Below are 25,536 nucleotides of genomic sequence, written 5' to 3' on the forward strand. Positions count from 1 at the left end.
CCTTGAGATTGCTCCTGATTCATCTCTCAAGCTAAACATTACCAGTCTGTTCCCTCAGGGCTCTGCTCTCAGATCTGGAGCTGATAGACTAATTGGGGCTAATGTGATAATGCGCACTAATGACATTTACTGTTTTTATCAGACATTTGCATTTTAACAGGGCCCTTGGGAAACACACAGGTGGACAACAGGGGAGGGTGGAGATGTTTGGTGGAGGCTAGGAGGCAAAGGGGCTTTTCAGGGCTGCTTAAATTGCACTCCCCAAACCGTCCAAACATCCGAGACCTGCCTGAGTTCCAAGACCCTCCCCAATGCACCCCTGCTCTCCCACCAAGTTTTTCACACATTCCCAAACCTCTGCATTCAGATTACATAAAGTAGGAAGACAGGCAAGGAGGGAATGTTGCTTCCCCTCACCATTCCACCTGAATAGCACAGACACTTACTTCTTGTTCTATTCAGTCTTTGCCCACATACACACTTTCTTTTTTATACAAGGAACTTCTTGGTTTTGATCACAAAATTTTGTTTCTTTGCCAAAACTCAATTTCCCTTTTCTTTCCCACAAAGGGGAGTTCTGATGAGTTAAAGAAGCCTGCATGGACCTTTGGCTCATATCAGGCCAGTGTCCAGGAAGACCCAAGAGAGAAAGTTAATGGTTAGGGGGTGGTATTTTTCCTTGCCAGCAGCCGTCACTCACCTACGGGGCGGGAATGCATTTGTGACCCAGTGAAGCAGGCCCTTGGCCCAGGGGAATGGCAGTTGCCAGGGCACTTGAAATTCATGGATCCTCTCCAGGATACCCCCGTGTGGAGACTGGGACTGTATAGTTCTTGTCCACACTGTTTTCTTTTCTTTAAAGATTTTTTTTTAATTTATTAATTTGATAGACAGAGATCACAAGTAGGCAGAGAGGCAGGCAGAAAGAGAGAGGGGGAAATAGGCTCCCCACTGAGCAGAGAGCCCGATGCAGGGCTCGATCCCAGGACCCTGGGATCATGACCTGAGCTGAAGGCAGAGGCTTTAACCCACTGAGCCACCCAGGCGCCCCATTGTCCACACTGTTTTGTTTTATTTCCAGTTTCAGCTCTTTTTCTCTCTAGTTCCTTCCTATAGGGAGTGTCAACGTAAAAAAAACCATGTTAAGTGTCAAGAAGGGATAAAGAAGCTGGGTGATCCTCCAACTGGATCGTCAGCCCTTGAGGGTTGACTGTTCCGCCTGAATAGCTCAGAGTGGACCCTCCCTCTCAGGACTCTTTCTTCAGATTTCCCAAAGCTCTTATCTGGAGCTGGGGTCGGGGGGAGCGTGACTTTTCCAAGTCCATCGACATTGCCAAGTGTCTCTGTCAAAGACGTCATCATGGCGCCCGGGGAGAGCCCCATCAGACCCTGATACCTGCACAGCCAGGACACAGGTCTTAATACCAAAGTAGAGTTGACTAAATACAGATTAGTACACGAGACAGGTGTTTAAGAGGGCCCCCACTCCCCAGTACCATCATATATATCCTCCATGTTTGAACCTCTACTTAGTTCGTTTCTACGTGTCTGGGGGGAGACGGTGTCTTTGGAGGGCTAGCACGGCGCTTTTCACCCGAAACAGTCTCTAAGCTGAAAAGAACAGTCACCACCAAATCAATTCCTCATCCATTAACAGGTCGTCTCTCTGTTCTTGAGACACAGGCATAACCTGGTTAGACCTGTTTTGTTTGAACACTAACGTGTGAGTTGGCCAAATGCAAATGAGCCAATGTTTGTAATCCTTTATTTTATTTTTTTAAAGAGCCCAGCAGCCAATCAGAAGAGGGGGAAGTGACTTAGGGAATTCCCGGTTGGTGGCTTATTGCTTAACATCCTACAAAATGATTTAAAATTATTGTCATATGCATTTATCTTCACTCTGATGAGGGCTCAGACGTGATAACACCCGTGGTTCCCTGTCCCCGTGGGAGCTGGCGTGCGTGCTGCTGCCTCCCCTCCATTAGCCACAGCTATTGGATTTCCCACCCAGAATCTTTAGGTAAATGAGGTAAGTCTTTTATTTTTAAACCTTCTTTGGAACCTGGAATTCAAACACCTGAGTGGAAAGGGCAGGCTGCCTTGAATCAGATGAAAATAAAACAGGCTCCCGGAGGCAGCTGGCAGGAAGTGCAGCTCGCCTCACCTGTGCTTACCTCACTGGGGCCGGTTGGAGTCTTATTTTGGGAGGCAGCTGGGCTTCTTCGGATATTATCTGTGAATATGCTGCATTGAGTCTGGACTTCCAACCACCACAAATTTAAAGAGCTCCCTGGTTTCCCTCTCTCTGCGTGGCAAAGCCGTGTCCCTGGGTTGAGTTCTGAAACAGACAGGGACAGGTGACTGTGCGATAACTCAGTGAAACACGGGGTTGGCTGAATAGCCATTGGGGCTCAGAGCACATGTTCTCACTTTCTAGAGACGTCTTCTCTTGGTAGTTTTTCTGACTCATCGGTCAGAGAGAAAGGCAGATTTGTCTTTGGTGTAATCTGTTGTTGGAAAATGGCTGGAAACGGGTGGTGGCGTAGGCACTCACACTGGAAACAGTGGTCAGGCAGCCCAAGGAGGCGAGGACCCTGGGGAGAGCGGAACACTTAAAAATGGCTCTTTTCAGAAAAAATGACAAAGGATTTTGCCACATTGCAAGGGGACAGACTAACCCTTCGTTTGTGCCATCATGGGCTACTAACACCGGACAGGCGGACGTGCGTCAGCAGCACCAAATGCCTTCCAAAACAGGGACTCTTTTCATTTGTTTGACCACCAAAGGGAAGCATCGTTGGTCTCAATGTGGGTAGAACTGGGAACAGTGTGGACTTACCTTGGGAGTAAATAACAACATCGAGTCAGGAAAGTAACATTTTCACTGCCTGCCTTTGAGTTTTGTGGAAGGTTGTGTCTTTCTAAGATGAACTGGGAGACCCCGTGCATCTATGTTCACAGGTGTCTCTGCTAGTCATCTGCGCTGACTTCAGTCACAGGGAGAAAGTGGGGGATTTTGGATTGAGAACTTTCCGATGGGAGGACTAATTCAGGAATTGGTTCTGCAGGCATGGGTGTGAAGATGTCTTCAGATAGAGACTTTCAGTGTGTAAAAGGGTAGACAAGAACCGTAAGTGGCCACGCATTAACGCCATTGAGGTCAAGGGACGTGTTGATTTCCAGGGAGGATGAGGTCATTAGGAAGCACTTCATGGGTAAGATGTCCCACCAGAAAAAGGCTCTTCAGAGATTTCAAGAGTAATTTTAACAGCTGTATTTGAAGTTGACAGAAGGCTTCACTTGTCCTCTTTTGGAGATGAAGCATTCTGAGACTATGAAATAAGTCATCCATTCTGTGTTCTTATAATCCAGCGTGGCGTAGGACCGTCATTTCTACACCAACTGCTGATGACTGGTGTGGATGGATGTGAAAAACCATGGGAACCTGAAATGAGGGTCCCTGGGAAGTCTGTGATCACAACGGAAAAAATAACAAATATAATGGAGACAATCCTTCTTCATGTTTTTGAAGTATTTTATAGAAGTGTTTTAAAAGAAAATAACTTGGAGGGCATGACTGTTGTAGGTTCTCTTGCATTGCTGTTCAGGATGGCAGCATTAGGCCCCTTCTAGAATGACTGTGGGCAGAGCAAGGAATTTGATTCAGGCCTTGTATGTATGGAAGATTGCAAATTCAATTCTATTTGTCCTTTCGTGTTAGAAAGCATCTGTTTGTTAAATTCAAACAACAAGTTTTTGATAGTTTTGCTCCATTTTTTAATATATTGTAAGCTCCCCCAAACGGAAATGTCTTGGATCTTTCTAGACCTCTGAGAAGCCCTACATTCACACTTAATGGTTCCATGCCCTTTCGGCTCCCATTAAATTACCTCTTTCAATATCTTTTTGACCCTTGAGACGCTGAGACAAAAAGGAAATTGAGAGGTTAAAATATTTACTCAACTGTATTCAATTAGCTAATTGGAAAGTGGAAGAAACTCAGATTGGGTCGCAGGTCAGAATGTGAGTGCTTTGGGCCAAAGTTCACTTCTAGGAAGTAGAATTTAGCTTTCTGGACTCTTGTAATGTTTTATATTCTTCTCATTCTCCCTCTGCTCCGCAAATTATGGAATTTTAGCCCTGGGCTGTATCCTTTAGACTGCCTCTGCTCGATGCCAAAGCATCAGACACAGACAGAAAAGGTTAAACAAATCATTTGGAAGCCCTCCACTCTGTTCCTCTTTCTCCAGGTGGAGGCCTCTCTACCTCCTTTCCAACAGATGTGATTTTCAGAGAACTCTGCGCGGTGGGGTGGGGGGGATACCAAGAAAATCATGGCAGAACCGGCTAACACATTTGAGGAGTAACGCCACGGTTGTAGGAAACCAAATGTGAACTTGGAACTTGATATCAGTGACACCTTTTGGTGGCTCTTTCAGCCCATTTCCCTAGTTTGAGATCTCTTTCTGGTAAAACTGAAGTGATAGTCATTCCTGCTTGGGTGGGGCTCTGGTCAGGAGGCATGGAGTCCACCTTGGGCTCTGTGTTTAGAGACTGCGTGTTGCCACCCTGGTTTGTTACCAGGTAACTGATGCCGCGTCGAGGCTTTCAGCTTGAGTAAACTGAGTCTGAGGTAGGGAGTTGCCCTCCGAAGACAGAGGGAGGACGTCAGGCACAATCTTGCCAGTGTTGTCTTAAATCTGTTGCCGAACAAGGGAAGAGATGAGGACGATAATAAATTTTATTTAGTGTTTTCTTGTCTTATTTTTAGTAATATGATTTTAAATAATATGATCTGTTTTAAGATGCAGGTGATTGGGCTCTCGCTAGACATAGGTGACTATCATGTTTGTTTCGTTTGATGGGGTTTTAAAAGACCAACTTACTGGGGTGTGCAGGGAACAAATAATGCAGTGGAGATATTGGCTCCCACAGCAGCTGATATTAGGGTGAGGTGTATGTTCAAGCCAAATGACATTAATGTCAGATGCTGAGAGGTGCTAGAGTAGAAATTTCCATGGATCCCTCAGAGTTATTTGATATAAAATGTATCGGGCTGCAGAGGGGAAGGTAAAAAAAAAAGATATTTCTTCAAGAATTTTCCCCCAAAGAATTTCAGACTTTTGGAATGATGGGAGTGGAGTGTGCATAAGGCAGTCCACCAGACTGCCAGTCAGGAGACCTGCCAATCAGGAGACCTGGTTTTCTAGTCCTGGCAAAGTCGGGTGCCCAGGGCAGCACACTCCACCTCTCTGGGCTTTAGTTCCTTCGTCCGGACAAAGGCATTTGAACCTGATTATTTTAAAGATCTGTTTCCACCTTCAGATACTGATGCTGGGAGAAGGCAGGTTAAGCCTAGCAGTCAGCAGGTGTTGCTTGAGTCTGCAGCAGCTGAGAAGGGCTGGGGGATACCCTGGTAAGGATGATACAGGCAAGAAGGTCAGTGGGAGCCCTTCCTTAAGGTCTTCGGAACTTGGCTGAAGGGATCTCCCTGGGGGAGGTACGAAGCCCAGATTCCTGGAGTCTTCATTAAGGGTGTCAGCGTCTGCTTGCGTGACAACGTCTCATCTCTATCAGTGTGCCTCGGGCATCCGAGGTGGGTGTGGGTGTGCAAGTGGACCAAAGCACGTGGCCACGGGGTGCTCTGATGCTGTCTTCTGTAGGACACCAGAGTAGCCCGCTGAAAACATTCGGGCACCCAGAGGAGCCCACTCCGTTTGTGGGGTGCTGATCAGCTTGCTTGACTGGCTGCCCAGCGATGATTGGCCAGAGATGGACTCCCATCTCCTAGAGGGGAGCCGAGACGCAAGCAAAAGGAGAGCATGGCTGGCCCAGCTGCTGGACAGACCCCCTGGAGACTTGGTGTTCTCAGAGGGCCTCAGCCTGAATCTGAAGTAACCAGACCTGGCAACAGGGTGGCCCATTTAAGGAGACTCCAGGGGGGTTAATTGGTCTTGTTTTGAAAGAGATACCCTGTAAAATATTCCTTTAAAAATTCATTTCGCTAGCACCTAACCACATTCTGTCTTCGGTTTGTTTTGTGGGCTGGGCACCCTGTTCTGGTTCATTGGATTCACATTATCTCTCCTCTTCCTATCTTCCTGCACACCCAGACCCTTAGAGCCTCCATCTCTGTCTTTCTTAGAAGCATCTTCAACATTATTTAGAGTATCTACCTATTTATTTAAAACATGTTTTCTGAGGAAAACAAAGCCAAAAAATAAAAAGGAACCAAATGCTTATCATAATATTTTAGACACCTCCTCATTAACCCCATTATTTTACCATAGCTGCTTATTTTTACTTTTGCCTGACCTCATCTAGATGCCCACTTTTTTTTTGAAGTTGTTGTGATTGTGGTGACCTTAAAATTACATCTTTTGTCACTTCCCCCTCACTCTGTATCATGGTCACACCACAAACAGTCTTGGGGGCTGGGTCTCATTGGGTCAACCGTGGATAAGAGGAGTTTCTGCCAGCCTGCCTGTCCTTTCTCAACTTGATACAAACGTCTTCTAAGAGCCTATTGGGTCTTTCATGGAATACAGAGAGGGCTTTCTATGTTTTGTATATGACAACGGAGTTTGGAGAATACGGTTGTCTTGTAGAGATTATTTTGTGATCCCTCTCAGGAACCTTTGAAAATACTCCCTCAGGAGGACCAACAATAGATTCTGGTAGATGAGGTTAGTGAGGTCTGGAAGGTGAAGGCTATTTTCGGTGCAGTCTTCATGATGACTGCTCACGAGATTTGTTCTGTCTTTGCAGGGGGCTTCAGACTGGGCCCCAAGTTCAGCCAAACATCTCAGCTCACCTTTCACCCGTCTTAACTCCACCAGCTGGCAGGCTGTGGGTGGAAAGATGTTGACGAACAGTAGTAGACTTTGGCCGCTTGTGTATCTGAACCAGGCAGGAGGCTATGAGATTTTGGTTGCCTGGAAGCAGCTGGAATGTGTTACAGAGAATACCAGGTCTAGAGTCAGAGTACCTGGGTTTAGTTTTGACTCTGCCACCGAGTAGCTGAGTGAGTTTGGGTGAGTTATGTAAGCTCTAGATTATAAGTTTCCTCATCTGGAAAACGAGGTTAATGGCATCTGCCCATGGCTGTTGTCAGGATTAAATTATTACAGAAAAATCTCAAAACACCCGGACAAATGCTTGTGAGTAAATAATTCGTAATCTGTAGAGTGGAAATTGAGGATAGGTCTTCAATATGGGCGTTCTCAGAGGACATCATTTGGGTCAGACTGGTTATAGAATTCTGGGATTCTGTTTTTCAAGGTGATTGACGTAGGTTCTGCACTGTGACCTTGGGAAAGAAATGCGATAAGGTTTTCACCGAGGAAGACAGGCAGCAGGGACATGGGATGAACCATCTCAATGGGGGACCTCCGGATTGAGCTTGTCTTGAGCTGGTTGCAAACCACAGCCTGGGGGAGTACCACGGAAGACCTGATGTGGGCACCCAGCATGTTCCTGTCTGTGCGTTTGATGCCTGGCATGTAAGGGGCTTCCAGAAGAAACTGATTCCCCTCCAGGCAGTTCATTTGACTAATCACAACATCATATACCATTGCCCAACCTTAAAATTCTTAATAGGGTCTCCAGATGTATACTGACTACTACCCCCGGGGTTCTACAGGCTTTGAAAAAAAATCACCAAGACTCATGGGGTCTGCCTCTTGGTAAATTGTTCAAATGACACGTGTAGTGTCTGATAGTTTGTTTTAGTCATGGGGACGTGGTTTCTAGCAGTTGAACAAACAGTCCCTGCGGTTAATAAAAGTGCCAGATTCTAACATAGGATCCAAGAGACTCCTTGTGTCCGTAGAAAAAATTCAGGGAGTTGGTGAACTTGGACGTGTAAGAGAATGATGTTTTTATTCTTAATAACCTAACTAAAATTTAACATTTTCTCTCAGTATAAATATAGGCAAAATCTAGGATAGTATTAGCTGTGACTGACTGTCCCCAAGAGAGATTAACAGACATTTTCGTATCACATTATGCCTGTTGCTGATGTCTCACAATATCAATTTTCATCACTACTTTGGTTTCCTGGATGTTATATGACCTGCACTAGATATTCTTGTTTAATGCGATGTTTAATGTTTAATAAAGAAGCACCTATAATATTATGATTTCACACATTAATTTTAAGAAGTACACTCATAATCGTATTTCAATATAAACTTCCTTTCTAATCTTGTAATTTTAATTTGTCATTTAAAAGCATTATTTTGGGAAGGGGTCAATAGGTCTCAGCAGACTGAAAAATGGGTCCATGTATATAATTAAAAGTCAAAGAACCTGGGGCGCCTGGGTGGCTCAGTGGGTTAAAGCCTCTGCCTTCAGCTCAGGTCATGATCTCAGGGTCCTGGGATCAAGCCCCACATCAGGCTCTCTGCTCAGCGGGGAGCCTGCTTCCCCCTCGCTCTCTGCCTGCCTCTCTGCCTCCTTGTGATCTCTCTCTGTCAAATAAATAAATAAAATCTTTAAAAAAAAAAAAAGTCGAGGAACCCTTAATTTATATCATTCTCTTACATGGGGCCATTGAAATGATTTGTGAATGATGTCAGCTAATAGATGGTCTCTGTTAAAACAAGGGTATATGTTCTTCCCACTCATTGTTTTTGCCTATGGGTGGCTCTGGAGTTGTGGAGGGATCCTGGCATAATGGAGATAATGATTAATAATAATTAATAATGATAATAATAATAGTAATAACAGCTAGCGTTTGCTGGGTGCCTGCTGTAAGCCAGGTGTTATTACAGGCATGTTCAATGTCATACTTTGTTTAATACTACCACCTACTTCAGGAGGTCATTTATGGGGCAAAGACAAAAGATTCCCCCCTGCTCCCCATGGTGACAGAGTGTTGCTACAGATAAAGGGAAGGGATGGAACTGACCCCCTGAACAGGGTCAGTGTCCTGGATATCAAACCCATGGAGCACAGGGCTCCACACTTAGAAAGGTCTTGGGCACGGTTTAATGCTCTGCTATTGCGGTCTTGAAATTCTCAAAAAAAAAGCTTTCAAATGCGGGATACCGAGCCCTGTGAATTACAAAGCTTGGTCCATTCCTGCGTGTGATGAAGTTGTGGTAATGTGTAACAGCTCCTGATACTGGGAAGCTGGGAATCTGCTTGGAGATCCCCCTTACTCATCTAGCTGATCTTTGGTGAAAAGCTGAAGGATGCTGTACTTTCTGAGTTGGTGAATTTTGTGATTTTTTTTTTTTTAATATAAAGATTTCTTTCCTCCAAAACAATTGGAGGAAAGGCTGAATAACTGGCTGGAAGGTACCTGGTTCCTTGGAAAGTCTTTCTGGTAGGGAGTTGCTTACCTTCCTATGGTTTTTTTCATTTCTTATTCTCCAGGGTGTTTACTACATACACAGGGAGCTAGGAGAAGCAGAGCAAAGCGTGTTACTGGAAGGGAAAGTGAGACTGGGTGCAATGAGAGACTATCATTCTTGTTAAGAGGGTGATGTGCATGAACTTGGCCTTCTTGGCTATTGTCACTTAATGATTATCTGTGCAGAAAGAAGACCCTATTTCTTCTAAAGAGGAGATCCTCTAATCCATGTGGAAATTCAGATAGTAGTTGCTTCTCAAGTTCAAAGATGATCATGGAATAAGCCTTGTGAGGTTCCGTCTGTATTCTATAGCTATGTTTTTACAAACTGTTCCAGGGTCATGGACATGGTGGAAGAAGGGGGGGGGGCGGAGGTTTCCTAGATCTGTTGGTCAGAGTGATGGAATTCAGGCTCCCAAATGACACTTCCACAGTCTGTCTGTCCCCAGTGTGATATCTACAACACGACACAGCAGGTCTGTCATCAGGATCCCTGTGTGACGGCTCAGATGTCCAGAGCTCTTCTAGAGGAGCCATAACTTCCCCTTCACTTCTCAACAGTTTTTTTTTTCCCCCTTGTTATTATTACTGCTCTTTTATCCTGGCTAATAAGTCTGAGGTGGCTTCAAGCAGCCAAGCCCAGTCTCTGAGTCAATCTGGGGCTTTCAACAAGAAGTCAGACTAAAGTTTTCACAGGTGGGTTGGAGTGGCCGTGATCTGCTCTTTCTAGAACGCTGGGACAGTTGGACACCTAAAGGAAGTTTTGCTGTTGGGCACAAGGAGGAAAGGTGTGATTCCTACTCACATTTAGGGAAAGAAACAATGGGAGCCATTCTAAAAGGATCTCAGTTCCCCAAACAGAAGTGTGAAGTTCTAAAAGACACCCTCTTCCACTTCAGAAATACAAGGGTTCATTTTCAGTGACAGAGAACGATGTTGCATTTCCTGTCATTTCCATCCTCCCCAACTCCCCAGGACATTCATTGTAATATATCCAGGCCCTTTACTAGCTCTGTGTCCCTGGCTAAGTCACTTAAACTCTTGGGCCTCACCTGTAAAATGGGGATAATATGAGTACCCGTGTCCAGGAGTATGGCAAGGATTCAATGAGATCATTCATGTAAAGCCTAGCTCAATCAATTCCTAGCACACTGGGGATGCTCCAAGAATAGAAACTATCATCGCTGTCGTAGTTTTGGTTGTTATTTTGCCATTAGTCCGTGAGAGGCCATGTAGCTGCTATTGATGTTTCTTTGGCTGGAACATCTTGATTTTTTCTTGGAAAGAAATTTCAATCTCGAAATGGTCAAATCCATTGTTCCAGGCCCTCCCAGCCCCTCCCTGGCTCCAGTCCCCACCTCTTACCTCTCTCCACCCTTCCCGCATTCCTGCACAGTTGGTCTTGTTTATTTTTCAGTCAATGGAGGGTGTCGTTAAATCTCATATTTTTCTGGCTGCCCAGTTTGGTTCTGAGGCTCTCCACTCCCTGCCCTGCTCACTATAAGAATGCCGGGGATTGCCCAGCCAGCCATATCTCTCCTCTGTCGGAACACCCTGTTCTTCACGCTCCTTGAGAAGCGGTGTTTCGGAGACCTCCCCTGGCTGCCATGACCCCCCCATTAAGCCAGTGGTCTGGTGGTAACGAAGACCCGACGGCTGAGAGAAAGCTGGGGAAAGGTGGCAATCTAGGGGGACATCGCACATTGCCATGTCCTGCGCTTTCTTCTCAGGGCTTACAAAGCGGTGTCAGGAGGCTTTCTCCGACTGTGTGTCTGTTGAAGGCTGCATGATGATACCATTGCTTAATTAGTGTTGTTGTGATCTGCATTGGAGTGATTTGTTTAGCACTTTGTGGCCCTTTTTGGCTTGAGCTCATCATGTGATATTGACAAACCAATGAGAAAGAGAGTGTGGTGAGGCTTGAGTTAACGCAGAAATCACACCCTGAACCCGGACATCTCAAGCCCTTTTTACCTGGGACGTGGGATCTCAAGTCACTTAGCGGACATGAGCGAGTCTACACAGTCCACCTTCAAGGTAGGTATGGCTAGCCTCGTCTCACCGATGGAAAAACTGGTCCAGGGACCAGAGGTTTTCAAATTATGCCTGCTGCCCAGGGCTGGACGTAGGAAGTCTGTGGGAGAGGCTGGACTGGGACTCGGCACAGCACGCTAAGTCTCTGCTCTAGGTTACCTGTAGACCACACCTACTCCCTGGGCCGTGTTGACTTTCGGAAGTCAACCATTGGGAAGGGTGTGGTTTGGTTTTGATCATATCCCGGCAGTCCCTTCTCTGCCCCTGTTGATCTGATTCATGAGCTTAACCTAGGCTGACTGGAGCCTGGCCATGTCATTCTGCAGATCTTAGACACCCCTCGGTGCCCTCACAGGACCAGCCAATGGAAAAGTACAGTGTCTTCTGGCTTCCTGGCCCTGCCAGCTCTGGCGGGTCAATTCGATACCTCCTTTTCTTCTGAGGGAGTGGGAAGGTAGCATCCAAACTGAAAGCACAGGTTTTTCTTCGGTTTTTATAGGAAAAACAAATTGGCATGAATGCTTAGCCGAACCAGCTTAGGCTGTTTGGGCAGATGCCTTTCTTTGCTTTTTTCTGTTTATTTTCCAACAAATCAATGCTTAACTGCGTTGTTATTGGAGCAGAGCAACAGGTGCAAAAAAATAACTCTGCTGCCAACTCAAATGAAAAGGTAGGGCTTATACCCTCTGGGAGGTATTCAGAAGATAACAGAAGACCCTGCCAGCAACTGAATTAACAGCTCTGTTTACGGTGGGTTTTGTGTTAACAACGTGCTCCCTACCCTCCCACACATAAACACGCCATTGTCTCGGGGAGAGACAATCAGCCACCCAGACAACTAACTACTTTATCCTGCCCTGAGTGGAGACTGGTTTTGGCTGAGGCTGCTTTGTGAAACTCTGGGGCATGATCCTGGCCGCCAACTCGACAGCTCAGTAAGGGTTTCCCGTGAAGGCAAGGCCCTGAGGTTACCGGACAGAAGAGGACCTGCTTTTCGACATAGTTGCAGTTCTTTCCAAGGTTGGTTGATTCCAAATACCAACAGGTGGCCTGGCCCCCTCCAGGCAAGCTTCACTCTGTCCACAGCAGGAGGTGGGGAATGAGCTCAGAAGACTTTGGAAAGAGCCACCATTGTTTGGGAAGCGGTGTCTTTGCTGAATTAGTCCCATCAGGGCAAGCAGCTTTGTATTTTGTTCATCATTGTGTCCCCTGGCCTAGCAGACTGCCCAGCATCTGGTAGACATTGAATAAATACACAGTAACTGGAGGGGATGAATGAATATTTATATTAGCAAGACAAGCACGTCTCCTTGACCCTTTCTCTCCACTGAAGGCTAAGACGTCGATTTTGTTGGGGTATGAGGCCTGCAATCCAGGGAGGCTAAGTCATCTTTTGAAGGTCTAAGATGGGGGTGGGATTGGGGAAGGGCTGTCTCGGCCAGGTATGAGATTCTCTGGATGGAAGTGATGGTCATAGAAATCCTTGACAAATGCTGTGTTCTGAGGCTAGGTTTGCTCACTCAGTGATCAGAGTCCCGTACTTATGAGTAACCCAGCGCTGGTGAATTTCACAGTTCGGTGGTACTGAGCCCTGGGAGCTGATCTATTTCAAGATGTAGAATAATACATCGACGGAGTCTCCACAGCTGGTTTGGAGCTCCCATTCTCTGGATGGGATGTGTTGTCTTTGGCTTTACATGGATTTCCATTCATAGGTGTTTCCTTCAAGGATACTATCTCCTGGAGGCGGTTATCTTCTTGTGAACATCGAGGGAAGGTGAGAAGGTGAGGTTCTCAACCATGAGAATGCTTGAGGCTTGGTTAAGGGAGGTTCTAAAAAATGAAGATTCTGGTTCAGAGGTTTGGGGTGGGACCCCAGGAAACCTGACGTTTTGCCCCTCCTTGGGTGATGATGATGGTGGTGGTGGTCTATAGATCAAACCTTGAGAAGCCCTGTATGGTCTCTTCAGCCTGGATGGAAATGAAGCATCCTGGGAATCTTGGGTGCTCCTATCTCCATATCTGTGCCTTTCCAAAGACCTACAGAGACCTAAGGGTGTACAGGAAGCAAGGCCTCTTTTTCTTCTCCTATTCATTTTCCTCTCTATTTTATGATTACTTGGTTTTAGACTAGAGAAGGGGGATTAGCAGGGAGACAGTGATGTGGGAAAAATGGTGAATTCATTACTGCATTACCAAAAAGAGGTCCAGAATGGCCCTGCTGGTCACAGTCTGGTTCCTGCTTCACCTGTCAATGAAGAGGAACAGTGGGGCTCTTCCCGGTGTCACTGTAGGGGAATAAGCCACACCCATGCTAAGAGAGAGGGCAAGAATAAAATCTGAGGCTTTCTCTCATAGGTTGGAATAAACTTAGATCTCCTAAACCTGACTCCACTACAAAATTTTCTTTAGATTTCAATCCAACTTGGATGTAAGAGAGATTTCTTAAAGATCCAAGAGATAGGGGTCAATGATCTGTAGAGATGGTCTTCAGAGGGCCCAGCACCCCCCAGAATATATGCAAAGCAAGGTACGGATGAGTGTAGATGAGTGCTCCAGTGTCAAAAGGCTCTATGACCTTTTAGAGTCAAGCTTGCCTCGTTCTTCTTAGTTTGCCACATCTGAAAGGGACTGATAAAGGCCCTGAAAGTCATGTAAGGCGATCTTGTCTTTGGATCGACTTTGGTGCCTGCCCTCTGTCAGTATCTGCATCTTGTCTGGGTCTGGCACCAAGAATGATAACGATTGGCATAACATGTATATTTCCAGATGGCTTACCGTCAGGAAAGTGTATCTATCATGGATCAACACTTGGCTTCCCTACACAACATCATCACTCACGAAAACGCTTGAAAGCCCAGGAATAATACTTCAGATGTTGCCCCTGGGAACATGAAATGTCTATTTCAAAACACATTATGAGGGTATGAAATTACCTGTGATGTAATCCCGAGAGGATCAAATGCATTCCCTAAGCTTGATTCACATCTTGATTCATTTGGAAAGCATGAATTATTGCCTGTCTTAATCCAGTTAAATTTCACATGTTTGTGGATTTTCTTTTCTCCTCTTTGTGAGTAGTTCTTTTGAAATTATAGTCATATTGAAACAGGAAGTCAGCATGCTGTTGCAATATCCTTAGGGCAAATACTGTGAATTCACCTGCTGGTAACTTTGATTAAGGCCTGAGAATGGTCTGTATATCGCTGTCATCATAAAAGTAATTATTTAAAATGCCTAATTGCTTCTCTGGCTTGAGGAGTAAAAATACCCACAAGATAGCCAATTCTGTGGCAGTTCGGGGATGATGTGGTTGAGTGAATAAAGGAGTCAGGAGGAAGGCAGACCGTGACTTTGACTCATAGTCCTCTGAGCCTGGTGATAGGGAATGCAGGCCAAGCCTTGCTTAAGATCTGCTCTGTGACCCTGATTGCTCCCAGTGTATTTTCACCTTCACAGCAAACACTAGGCTTTCTGTCCTGAGGTCTAATTCAGCTGAAGAAAATAATTATGGGTTGTTTATTTCCAAAATATAAAATAAAAATAACTTTGAGTCATAGGAAAAGTATTTATATTATGTATGTATGCATGGTATATATGTTCATATATATGTATGCACATAAACTGTACATATGCAGAGATCTATTCTAATGGCTAAAGGAGTATCACGGCCTAGCTTTTAAGCCACTAACGCATTCCTACCTGCTCATATCATGAAGTGGCAAAATGAAGGCGACTTTCTATTCTTTCATTCTGAAGGCTCTCTCTGATACATTGCCAAGAGAGATGACTTCAGGTTGATCTGACAAAGAGGGAAGAGAGGCTCAACCAGGGTCCCAGCATAATTGAATGAGCCAGAGAGTTTTGTAATTTTTGAGAAGCTTGGTAAAGGTGTGAGGCCCCAGATGGCCCAGGGAGAAGGCTATGACTATGTGTGGACAGCAGGTGGGGGTGAGAATGGGTTGAAGGCGACTTTGTGCTCTGACAAAGGATCCCCTTCTCAGCAGAAAGTGGCTCATTTCCCACGGTTTGTTGCTAGACAGTCCGAGTTTGAAATCTCTTCTAGTTCTAATTCTTGCTAAGCTGTGTGACCTTGAACAAGTTACCTGGCCTCTCTGAGCCTTAGATAGGCCATCTGTTTAATGATATCAGACCTTACAGAGCTATTGTGGGTATTAACTGAGATAATGCATGTAATACTCAGCACAGAGCTCACACATCTTAAATGTTCAATAAACCCCAGCTTCTATAGTATAGTTATTACATATGTATGTGTGTATGTACGTATGTATTTTTTATAGCTTAAAGCGTCCAGTCCTCCACACCACGAAGCAAAAGGCATACCTCCCTCCCGACCCAAGCTGGTTGTGTTTGTCTCTGCTGGCAGGTTCTCTCTGTATATTTAAGAAGAGAGAGCGGCCGAGCAGTCCTTGGCCTTGTCAGGGGCCCTGAGATGGGCAGAACCTTCTAGGTTCTGGAGTGAATGGCTCCAGCAACCTGCCAGAGTCTCAGGGGTGCCTCCTTCCCACTGCTTTTCTGTCCCTGTGAGCTGGAATCCCAGCTTTGCAGTGACGGAGGGCTCCTTGTGCTAAGGGAACCTGGAGGACAGAGAAGCTCTCTGGCCACCCTCTGCCAGGAACCCCCATTTTAGACATGCTGCTGTCCTTTGCACCTGCAAACCAGGTCAAAGTCCGATGCGGAGGCCGAAACACAGAACCTGTGGGGCTGTGGTCTCCCATGGTTCCTGGCAGTACCAAGGATGGAGTGTCTGCTAGGAGGAATGGCTGTTAGTCCCTGAGCAAAGACCATGCCCAGAGGACCATAGCACGGCTTCTGTGAACCGGGGCCAAGAGGGGCGGTTCACAGCTGAGCCTAACAGCATTTCCACACAGAGGCCCCAGACGAGGGGTGGGGAGGCACGAGGTCCAACATAGACTTGACTGTGCCAGCTAAAGCTAGAATTGCAAAACATTGTGTAGATGGTAGAAGTTCCAGGCCTTGCTTGAAAAAACTTGGCTGTCAATTTCGTCCTTGGAGATTCAATAAAATCCTAGTAATAACACAATAAATAAATAATAATTATTATTATTATAAAAACCAGCTAACATTCCCCAAGTCCTTACTACGTGTTGAACACTTTTCCGAGGATTTTATAGGCATCATCTCATTTTGTCTTTCAACAACCCTTTTCATATCATCTCCAGTTTATAAATGAGAAAATTAGGGCCCAGAGAAACTGAATAACTTGTCCAAACTTGCCCTTTTAGCAAATTGGCAAAGCCAGAATGTGAATTGTGTTTGTCTGACCCCAGAGCCTGGCGCTCCCAACAATTGCACTCTCCAATCTTGGAAGGGTCTACCAGGACCCCAAGACTGTCCTTGAAGCCAACCAGCACACTTTAAAGAGAAACTCACGGGCAGAACTTCTAATAGCTGATGCGTGGGGGGCACTTGTCACTCACAAGCTAATATATGAGAACTTTACAAACATTTTCACTTTCCCCACACATCAGCACCATGTCCCCCCACTTTTTGTCATATAGGGAAACTGAAGCTTTGGAGAAAATAGTACTTCCTGGAGGTCAATACAACCTGCCAAGGTTCAGAATGAAGATTTCAACCCCAGACACCTGGGTGGCTCAGTCACTAAGGGTCTGCCTTCAGCTCAGGTCATGATCTGGGGGTCCTGGGATTGAGCCCCCCATCAGGCTCCCTGCTCAGCGGGAAGCCTGCTTCTCCCTCTCATTCCCTCTGCTTGTGTTTCCTCTTTCATATGTCTCTCTCTGTCAAATAAAAAAAAAAAAAGATTTCAACCCTTACCATTGGAGGCATGAGCTCTTCCTCTTAACGAGCCATTCTTGAGAGGCAGAGCAACGCGAGGTGAGGTCTGGAGCTCCCCACACCTTGACTATATAAGGGACATTCAGTCTCTGTTGCTAGGCTCCACCATCTCCCATTTGCGTTCCTGAGCAGTAGCCAAAGTGTGAGACTCTTAAACTTCAGGGCCAGGCCAGGTGCTGGGTCACCCCATCAACCCTTTGTCTCCCCCACCCCCACCACCTACCCCATCCTCTGCGTTGGGGTCAAGCTGGTATTACATGGGAACTCAGGCTTTGACGGAAGCCTGGAGGAGGACTGGCCACGAGGATGGTGGCTCGTCTCTCTGTGTGAGTGATGCAGACGTGGTCCAAGTCCTTATCGACTAGGACACTGTGGGGATTGTGTGTAACTTGCAGCTTTGAAGTGGTGGGGGGAGCAGGAAGTGGCCTGTCTCTCCCCCCAGAACATGGGCTGTGGCTGTCCCAGCACACGGCAGCGCTGTCTCTCTGCAAAAATGCCTTTGGAATTGGCCAAACTCTAGCGGCTCATCATCTGTAGGGGAGTTGATGCCTAAGGTCAAATAGGTCCTGATTGGAAACCCGGCGCGAGAGGTAGGCGTCGGTGCAGTCTCCTGGCCGCGTGTGTGCCTTCCCCTTTACAAATGAAGAGCAGGCTTCTGTCTCCAAAAGTGTTGGTCTTAGAAACTGCAGTGCAGATTGGGGCATCTGGCTGGCTCGGTTGGAAGAGCATGTGGTTCTCCAACTCCAGGTTGTGAGTTTGAACCCCGTGTTGGGTGTAGAGATTACTTAAAAAATAATTTTTAAAAATCTTTAAAAAGAAAGAAAGAGAGGAAGGAAGGAAAGAAAGAAAAAGAGAGAGAGAGAGAGAAAAGGAAGGAAAGAAGAGAGGGACGGAGGGAGAAAGAAAGGAAGTGCAATGCAGAGGGCGAGGTCCTGGCTGAGTGTGGGACCAGTCGCTGGGGCACAGAGTCAAACACCATTCTCCCTGATGCCTCTTGTGAAGGGAGGGAGGCGTAAGAGAATGCAGATGGAAAAAAACCTCTGGAGAATCCACATTTCATTTCACTTTGGGTTTGAAAGAAGTTTCTGCTCTGTTCCCAGAACGCACAGCACCTAGGAAGAGACAAAGGTGGCCCGGATGCCCCTGCATTTTCTTCACCACCACTTACCAAGCAATTACTCTTTATTTGTACCAAGCACTACATAGGGCAGGGGCTTTAAAGCTCCTTATCTTTTTTAATCCTCTAGCAAACCTCTGTGGTAGGTCCTAATGCCATGCTGGCCTCCCAGGAGAGGCTCTTAGCAGCTCAGAAAAGTTAGGGGACAGCCCAAGGTCACCACACCAGCATGATCAAAGCCTGTGGCCACCACAGACTCCCTTTTAACCAGTGTTCTCCAGGGGTGGTGGTGGGGGGTGATGTGGCCCCAGGGACATTTTGGGGGGAGGGGCCTGGCAGGGGTTGTGTCTGGCTTGCAGTGACTAGAGTCTGGGGAGACGGTTACCATCCCGCGATGCGCAGGACGACCATGGAGCCCTCGCAGCCCAGGATGTCAGTTTCACAGACGCTGAGAAAGTCGGCTTCTCACCCTGAGCACGAGGCCAGGGTCATTGCCAGAATTCCCCGTTGAGCTAGAGATGAGGAGTCGAGGATTCTTTTCTCTGCTTGCGTTTGATTCAAAAGGTGGAATCGTTCTTATTGAGGCTCCGAATTTACTTCTTCCAGTCTTGGGAACAAGCTAAATGTGGTGGAGAAACACCTTCAGAATTGATGTTTAAAGAAAGGGAAAGAAACTAATTTTTGCTGGAGGACGCGTGTGCCGTGCTGGACTAGCCCTCTTTCAGACCAGTAGGTTATTCATCCTTCAAAACAGGACATCGACCTTCCCCTCCATGCCCCGTTGAAGGCCAGAGAAGAAACTCAGTTTGGAAAGGTTATCTTGTTCAAGGTCACGTGGTGTGTGGATGGGACGTCTGCTCTCTACCTGTATCTAAGTGATGCTTTTTTCTTCAAGAAACAATAAAAACTACTCTGATGGTAAACTGGGAAGCTTACAGAGGAGCATTAAAAAATCCCCCTACTTTGTAATTAAAAGGATCACTTTTTATACCCCATAAAGTAATCCCTACGTGTCATAGAAAGTGTACTTTAGTATATGGGAGTGTGGGTGAGCTGGTTATAATCATGCTTTTTTACAATTCTCCAGGGACATTTATTATCTATTATCTCATTTGATCTCCTCAAGACGCTTGGGAGGCTGTTGGTGGGGGGCAAATGTCCTCATTTTCCACCTGAGGGACTGGGCCTCAGAGGGAGTAGGACTTGGGGAGAGGCTCTGGAGGGATGCTAGCCCTGGGCCTTCTGGGCCCACCCCAGGGCCGTGGCCAGGCAGCGCCATGACGGCTGACCTGCTTTTCTCAGGAGCCTGGGTGAGCTCAAGTGAACTCTGATTCAGTAAGGGTTAAGATACATAAAACTCTTTTATGAGTAGTAACCATTTACTGTGCCCTGTAAAAAAAAAAAAAAAAAAAGAGCCCTTCATTGAGCTGGCTGCTTTCCCTGGGCGGGGGAGGGGTGGCGTGGAGGGGGACGGGGTGGGGGAGGGGAGCAGAAGGGAGCAGTGCTCTTGCACATAGGCCAGCCTCTTGTTTGTAGGGGGGGGCAGTGTTGGGGCTGCTGGGACCTCCTGGTCCTAAAGGCTTCTCTGTGGGTTGAGAGTAGTTCCAGATGCCTTCAGGAGATGGCAGAGAGAAAAGAGCACCTGCCCCAAGGGAAGGGGCTTGTGGGCGTTTGGTCACAAGTGGAGAAGTGGCCCGTGCTGTCCTGCGACATTTATTGAATTCCTTGTTCTAACCTGCTAAGCTTTCCACACGCATGACCTCGTTTGATTCTCTCAGCTTTGAGTCTGGGGTTGTTCTCATTTTATGGCTGGGGAAAGGGAGGGAGGATCGGAAACTTTTGGGGGCTGTACAGGCTTGGGACTGGCTTGACCTCATGCACGGCAAGTGGGGGATGTAGGCTCTAAGCCCACCTCTCCCTAGATCCAAAGCTGGGGTGCTTAGCGCTCATATCAGCCTGCCTTCTAGATGTGGAGGGCGGGGGTGGGGGCGGGGTGGGTGGGAATGGAAACCCTGGACTGGCTGAGGAGTAGCTAGGGCTTGGCCCAGGGCCCGGCCTGCTCCCACTGAACGGCCACTTGGAAACAGCTCTGCAGGCAAACCCTTCTGAAAGGGTTTCAGGGAAGATTCCCCCTGCCCCCCCACCAAGCCCAGACCTAAAGGCCGGTCCTTTCTCTCTACAGATGGGCAGGGCTCCGAGCTTCAGCTCTTTCAGGGTTAAACAGTAACCTTTCTACTGCTTGTGGTTGAACAAACGCTGGCAAGGAACAAGCCCAGCCTTGAGCAAACAGGACACCAGGCCATGCCCCTCCCCTCCCCCAGCCACCTCTCTGGGGGACCTGCGGGTTTTCTTCTGCTCTGGAGTTCCCCCATCGGATTGCTTAGCTGAGGGCAAGTGTTCTAGAAAGCTGTATGGGAAAAAGGAGAGGAAGGTTTGATTTGGGTTGGTCTCCCTTCTCCGGGATTGAGAAAAAGAGGCTCCTGGGTCGGGCACGGAAGAATCGAAGTAGTCACCTTCTTTACATTTTTGTGTGGGGAAACTGAGGCCTGTGATTGTTTCTGGTTTGAGTTACCAGAGGGGGAGCAAGTCTCCTTCTCATCACACCGGCCATATAGCTGTGCCTTACTTCGTGCTGAGCACTCCAGTCATAGAGATCCACTTAACCATCCAGCCAAAGCACACAGTAGGCACGGTGACTTGCAGTCTGCATGGGAGGAAACAGGTTCAAAGAGGGTAGTGACTTGTCTGGGTTAGTACTAAGCATCTGGTAAGGGGTAGAGCTTGGAATGAAGCTCTTTCTAGCTTTGAAGCTCACATAGATGATGCCACCACCCAGAACCCGGCTCTGCCCTCTTCCCAGCCCGTGGTCTGCTGGGGTCCTATCTTTCCTTCTCTACCTGCTACTTAGGCACAATTCAGGCCTAATTACTTGCCTAACAACCATGACACTGTTAATAATCATCACAAATGTCCTGTTTGGACTAGCTTGACTCCCAGTCACTGCTCTGTCCCTGGTCCCTGGAACAGTACCCAGCCTGTTGTAAAGCGGGTAAATATTTGTTGAATAAATCAATACACGAATGAATTTTTATACCTCTGCCAGACCCCTCTTCCTCTCTCTGAAGCCCTACATAGAACCAAGAGAAGTAAGAGCTAAGTTAGAGGGAGGGTTTTGGGGGGCTGGAACTGCCCTGTTTGATCAATTTCAACCCTGGGGACATTGGTGACACCCAAGGATGAAGATTTCCCCAAAACAGGCAGAAAAATTTCCATGAGCTGCTGCTGTAAGGTTCCCTCCTTTCCCTGCCCCAACAGCTTAAAAAGAGGTTATCTTTACAGGCCCTGAGGGACGCTCGGGCGCCTTCTGGAAACAGGCAACTCTTCTTTTGAGTGATTGAACACATTTCTAGGGCTTGAGTCTGAAAGGACAAGGGTGGCCGGCCTCAGGGAAGGGAACAATATACACTCCGAGGACAGAGGGGACTGTTTCTAAAGTGTAACATTTTTCCGTCATTTCGAAAAAATCCAAACGGCCCCATGTGAGAAAGGCTCTTCCTCCATGCCCTTTCCTGCAAAAATGAGATGAGAAAGTCACGTCCAGTTTGGCTTCGAAGCCTCTGGTATTCTTCTAGGGCTCTAAAAGGAGAGAGAAAGTTGTCAGAATTTTCACCAGGAAGGAAGGACAGGGGCAGTGTCTTGTTGGAGAAACCGACTGATCCCTGATGTTATCATGGAGCCCAATACTGGAGGTGCTCTAGGGACACAGGACTCAAGTCCTCAGAGGTGTGGCCATGACCATGGCCATGGCCCTGGGCCGTGGAAGCTGTCTGCACTAAGGAATCTTAGTGTCCACGTGTCTGAGTGCAGGGCTGCTCTGTTGTGGGGACTTCTGAACGTCGGATTTCAGATCCGAGCTCCCGCACAGGTGCTCGGGGTTGGCCGCTACAGGCTTGGATTTTTATTGATTGTAATTCCACTTCACACAAAATCTCTTTGGCATTTTCACTTTTGTAAAAAGGAAAAAAAACAAAAAAAAACCAAAAAAAAAAAAAAACCAACCCAAAAACCAGCTCCGTGGCTGCTGGCCAGACTCGCCCTGCGAGCAGCTATTGCCTTTTCCTCTGCTTCATTCCTGATCAGAGATTATTCATTTATGAATAAGGGGCTGTAAAAACTTGCCTCATGCATATGAAAGTTGAACCTGGAAATTTTTAATTGCCGGGGAGTTTTGCTTTTACTGAAAGCGCTGTGGTAACACGCTTTGGAGGCAATGGATAGAAGGACAAATTCTTTTTTTTTTTTTTTTCTTCCTGAGTTAACTCTATGATCTGTGCTCTCAGACGACGTTAGTCCAGGAGGCCCTGACTGAGTGCCCTGTTTGGTCCCCTTACAGATCATGATTCTGGAAGGAAGTGGTGTGATGAATCTCAACCCCAGCAACAACCTCCTCCACCAGCAGCCAGCCTGGACAGACGGCTACCCCACGTGCAATGGTAAGGGGCCCTAATGGGTGTCAGTGTCACTCCCCCCCCCTTCTGCTCTCATTAGGCTTCATTTCCCAACTTCATGTTTGAAAAATACAGGTTTTATTCAGCAGGGTTGTGGAGATGCAGGGAAATGGAGAACACATCATGCTGGAGGTCCCCAAGGGCTGCTGGGGCTCCAGACAGAAGCCCGTTGGAGATTTTCCATCGTTTCTTCCCAGTATCCGAGGCAGCCTGGCAGAGAAGGTGCTAGAAGATATGCCAGAAGGGAAGGCCACCTGTTGATGTTTTTAACAGTGTTTGGCTGGGATATCAAGACAGGATATCGAGAAAGGGGTGTGTGTGGGGGGGGAAGGTGTGTATGTGTGTGCACATGTGTGCATGTATGTACGTGTTTGCATTCATGTGTGCGTGTGCACCTGCGTGCGTGTGTGTTGTGCAGAGGCATGGAACTTAGGGAAGACAGGGTCAGCATTTTATCCTTTCTGCTTCATCTTCCAGTGGCCTCCCTGTGTAAAGGGAGAGATTTGTTAGGAGACCATGTGCCTCTCTTAAGCGCTTTCATTCAGAGCCCTGGGTCAGAAAAGGGAGGGCCTGCTTCTGGGGCTTAATAGAGGGTTTGGGGATCAAGCCGTGGCTTACTGTGGATGCGAGCAGAATTCAGATGTTGCCCAATCTGGCCCCACCCCCTGCCGTGAAAGCCTTAGGTCTAGGCAGACTCCGGTGCCTCAGGCTGCCCTGGGTTTAAGGAGCTCCAGGCCCTCTCCTGCCCTATATGTGCTGTTGATCTCCTTGAAGGAGGTCCTGCTGCTCCTGCTTCTCCTGAGGAAAGCAGAGGACCTGCTGCTGAGCGGAGTCTGTAAAGCAGGAGGCGGAGGATAATGGAAGGGTTGTATTCTCCAGCAGAACCCCAGTCAAACAGGGCTGGGAAGTGTGGTCAAGGGACCTTCCCTTACTTGGTCACTTAGCCACAAAACTGCTGTCCTTTCTGGGCAGTGAACTTTGCTGTGGCAGGCCTCAGCTTCCTTGTGAGGCTCTCAAAGGAGGGTTCCCAATTGGGTAGGAAGTTTCTTCAGACTGGAAAGCCTTTGGCGTTCCCAGTCTGGGCCCTGGATCATGGCAGCGTTCCTCCTGCGTGCTTTGGAGAAAGCTGGGGCAGTGTGCTTGTCAGGGAGTAGAAGTTGGGTTCCACTTGTATGTTTTAACTTCCAGAGGCCCCAAAGAAGGCCCAGCTCCCAATCATGATTGATGCGGTGAGGGAGGTAAGTTGATCAACAGACAAGAGCTGAACTCAGAGGCATTTCACAGCTTCTCCTAAAACTTAGGGAATGTAAAGAGCCCCCCAGCAGCTAAAAGAATCCCCTGGTCGATTTGAGACAAAATCCTCTGGTTCTCCCAGGTTCTAACAGGATACGATATCGGGAACTGTCCTTTAGTCTGGATCATGTGAAGTTGGAAGAGGAAATAGAGAAGTTTATTGTTGGGTTGTTGAGAGTTATTGTCTCTTGTTGGCAGACTCAGAGCTGTACTGTCATAGTTCATGTAATTATTTTGGAAAAAAAGATCAAAGCCTCAGGGAGCCGTAAAACCACAACCCATCCTTAAACAGCTCTTTTTGTGAGACACCCCAAAATTGGAGGGACATGGAAGTCTTCAGTCTGAGTTCCGTGTGTTTGTGTATTTGGGAATATTTCTGTAGGATTTCTACAAGAATTGTTCCGCTCCTTGCCCCTGTTCCCCACCACAACTGGCTTCCCCTCCAGGCCCCAGGAAGAGGGTTTTAGGGCTGCTTTTGTCTGGCCATGATGTATGAGGAGTGAAGATGTACTGCGAGTGGTAAGCGTGACCCATGGCACTCATCTTCATCCCTAAATGACCTCCATCTCCTGCTGTTAGTGCTCCTGAGGTCTGCAAGCAGGGGATGGATTCAGAGGGGATGAGCACAAGTTGGACTGGGCTGGACACATTCCCCCTTCAGCCTCTCTGGGGGTGCTGAGGGCCAGGGAATGGCCATTATGAGACTCAAACCTTTGGAGCTCTTTAGCTCCTTGGCACTCAAACCATATTCATGGGCCATCATCTTCATCGTCATCATCACCGTCATCATCATCGTATGGAAGCTTGCTAGGAACTCAGGCTTCACCCCAGATCTATGGAATTTGAATCTGCATTGGAACAACATTCCCTGGTGATTGACAATCACATTAGACTTTGAGAAGTACTGATCTAACGTGCCTTTGAAGAAAAAAAAGCAGGGACAGTTTTCTTGCCCTCTGTTTTCCGCTGTTGGTCTATCCTTCAGTTCAGTTCCCTACTTCAGCTCAGTGGGCTCCAGTAGTGTCTTCCCCTCATCCCTGTCCCCTCCTCATTCCCGGATGCGAGTTCCTCCCTGTGACCTCTGTTTTCAAGGGGTCGGTAAGATCTCAGGTCCGTTACCATGTGCCCAGAGGGTGGCTCTCTCTTCTCCATCCTCTCCCAGCACTTTGGGCTAACTTTATGATGTTCTCTGAAGGGAGCACGGGGAAGTTCCTTATGTAGAAGTTTAACCCATCTCCGGTTCAGCAATATCGATTAGCTTGGGCGAACTTGACTTCTTCACTGGTATTTAATTTAATCAGGTTGTGAATGCATCTGGAACTCTTCTAGATTTCTACATTATCTCTTCTTTGGCAAAAAATTCCACCAAGAAATATACAGAGAGT

The 25,536-nt window shown here is 47.2% G+C and overlaps 1 protein-coding gene across 3 annotated transcripts in view; it reads left to right on the forward strand.

The window, feature by feature from the left end:
• The first annotated feature begins 1,869 nt into the window (after positions 1–1,869).
• The window catches only part of EHF (ETS homologous factor), a 41,680-nt gene continuing 18,013 nt past the window's right edge, over positions 1,870–25,536 (forward strand). The window contains exons 1-3 of one of the 3 annotated variants that reach the window (XM_059139565.1): positions 1,875–2,029; positions 13,108–13,177; positions 22,744–22,843. In XM_059139565.1, the coding sequence (XP_058995548.1) occupies positions 22,747–22,843 (97 nt within the window). In that variant the 5' untranslated portion in view covers positions 1,875–2,029; positions 13,108–13,177; positions 22,744–22,746. Of the gene's footprint in view, positions 2,030–11,375; positions 11,396–13,107; positions 13,178–22,743; positions 22,844–25,536 lie in introns of those variants that run through there. The other 2 variants (XM_059139556.1, XM_059139547.1) reach the window with 2 other exon arrangements.

Source organism: Mustela lutreola, chromosome 1 (assembly GCF_030435805.1).
Source record: "Mustela lutreola isolate mMusLut2 chromosome 1, mMusLut2.pri, whole genome shotgun sequence".
NCBI classification, from domain to species: domain Eukaryota; kingdom Metazoa; phylum Chordata; class Mammalia; order Carnivora; family Mustelidae; genus Mustela; species Mustela lutreola.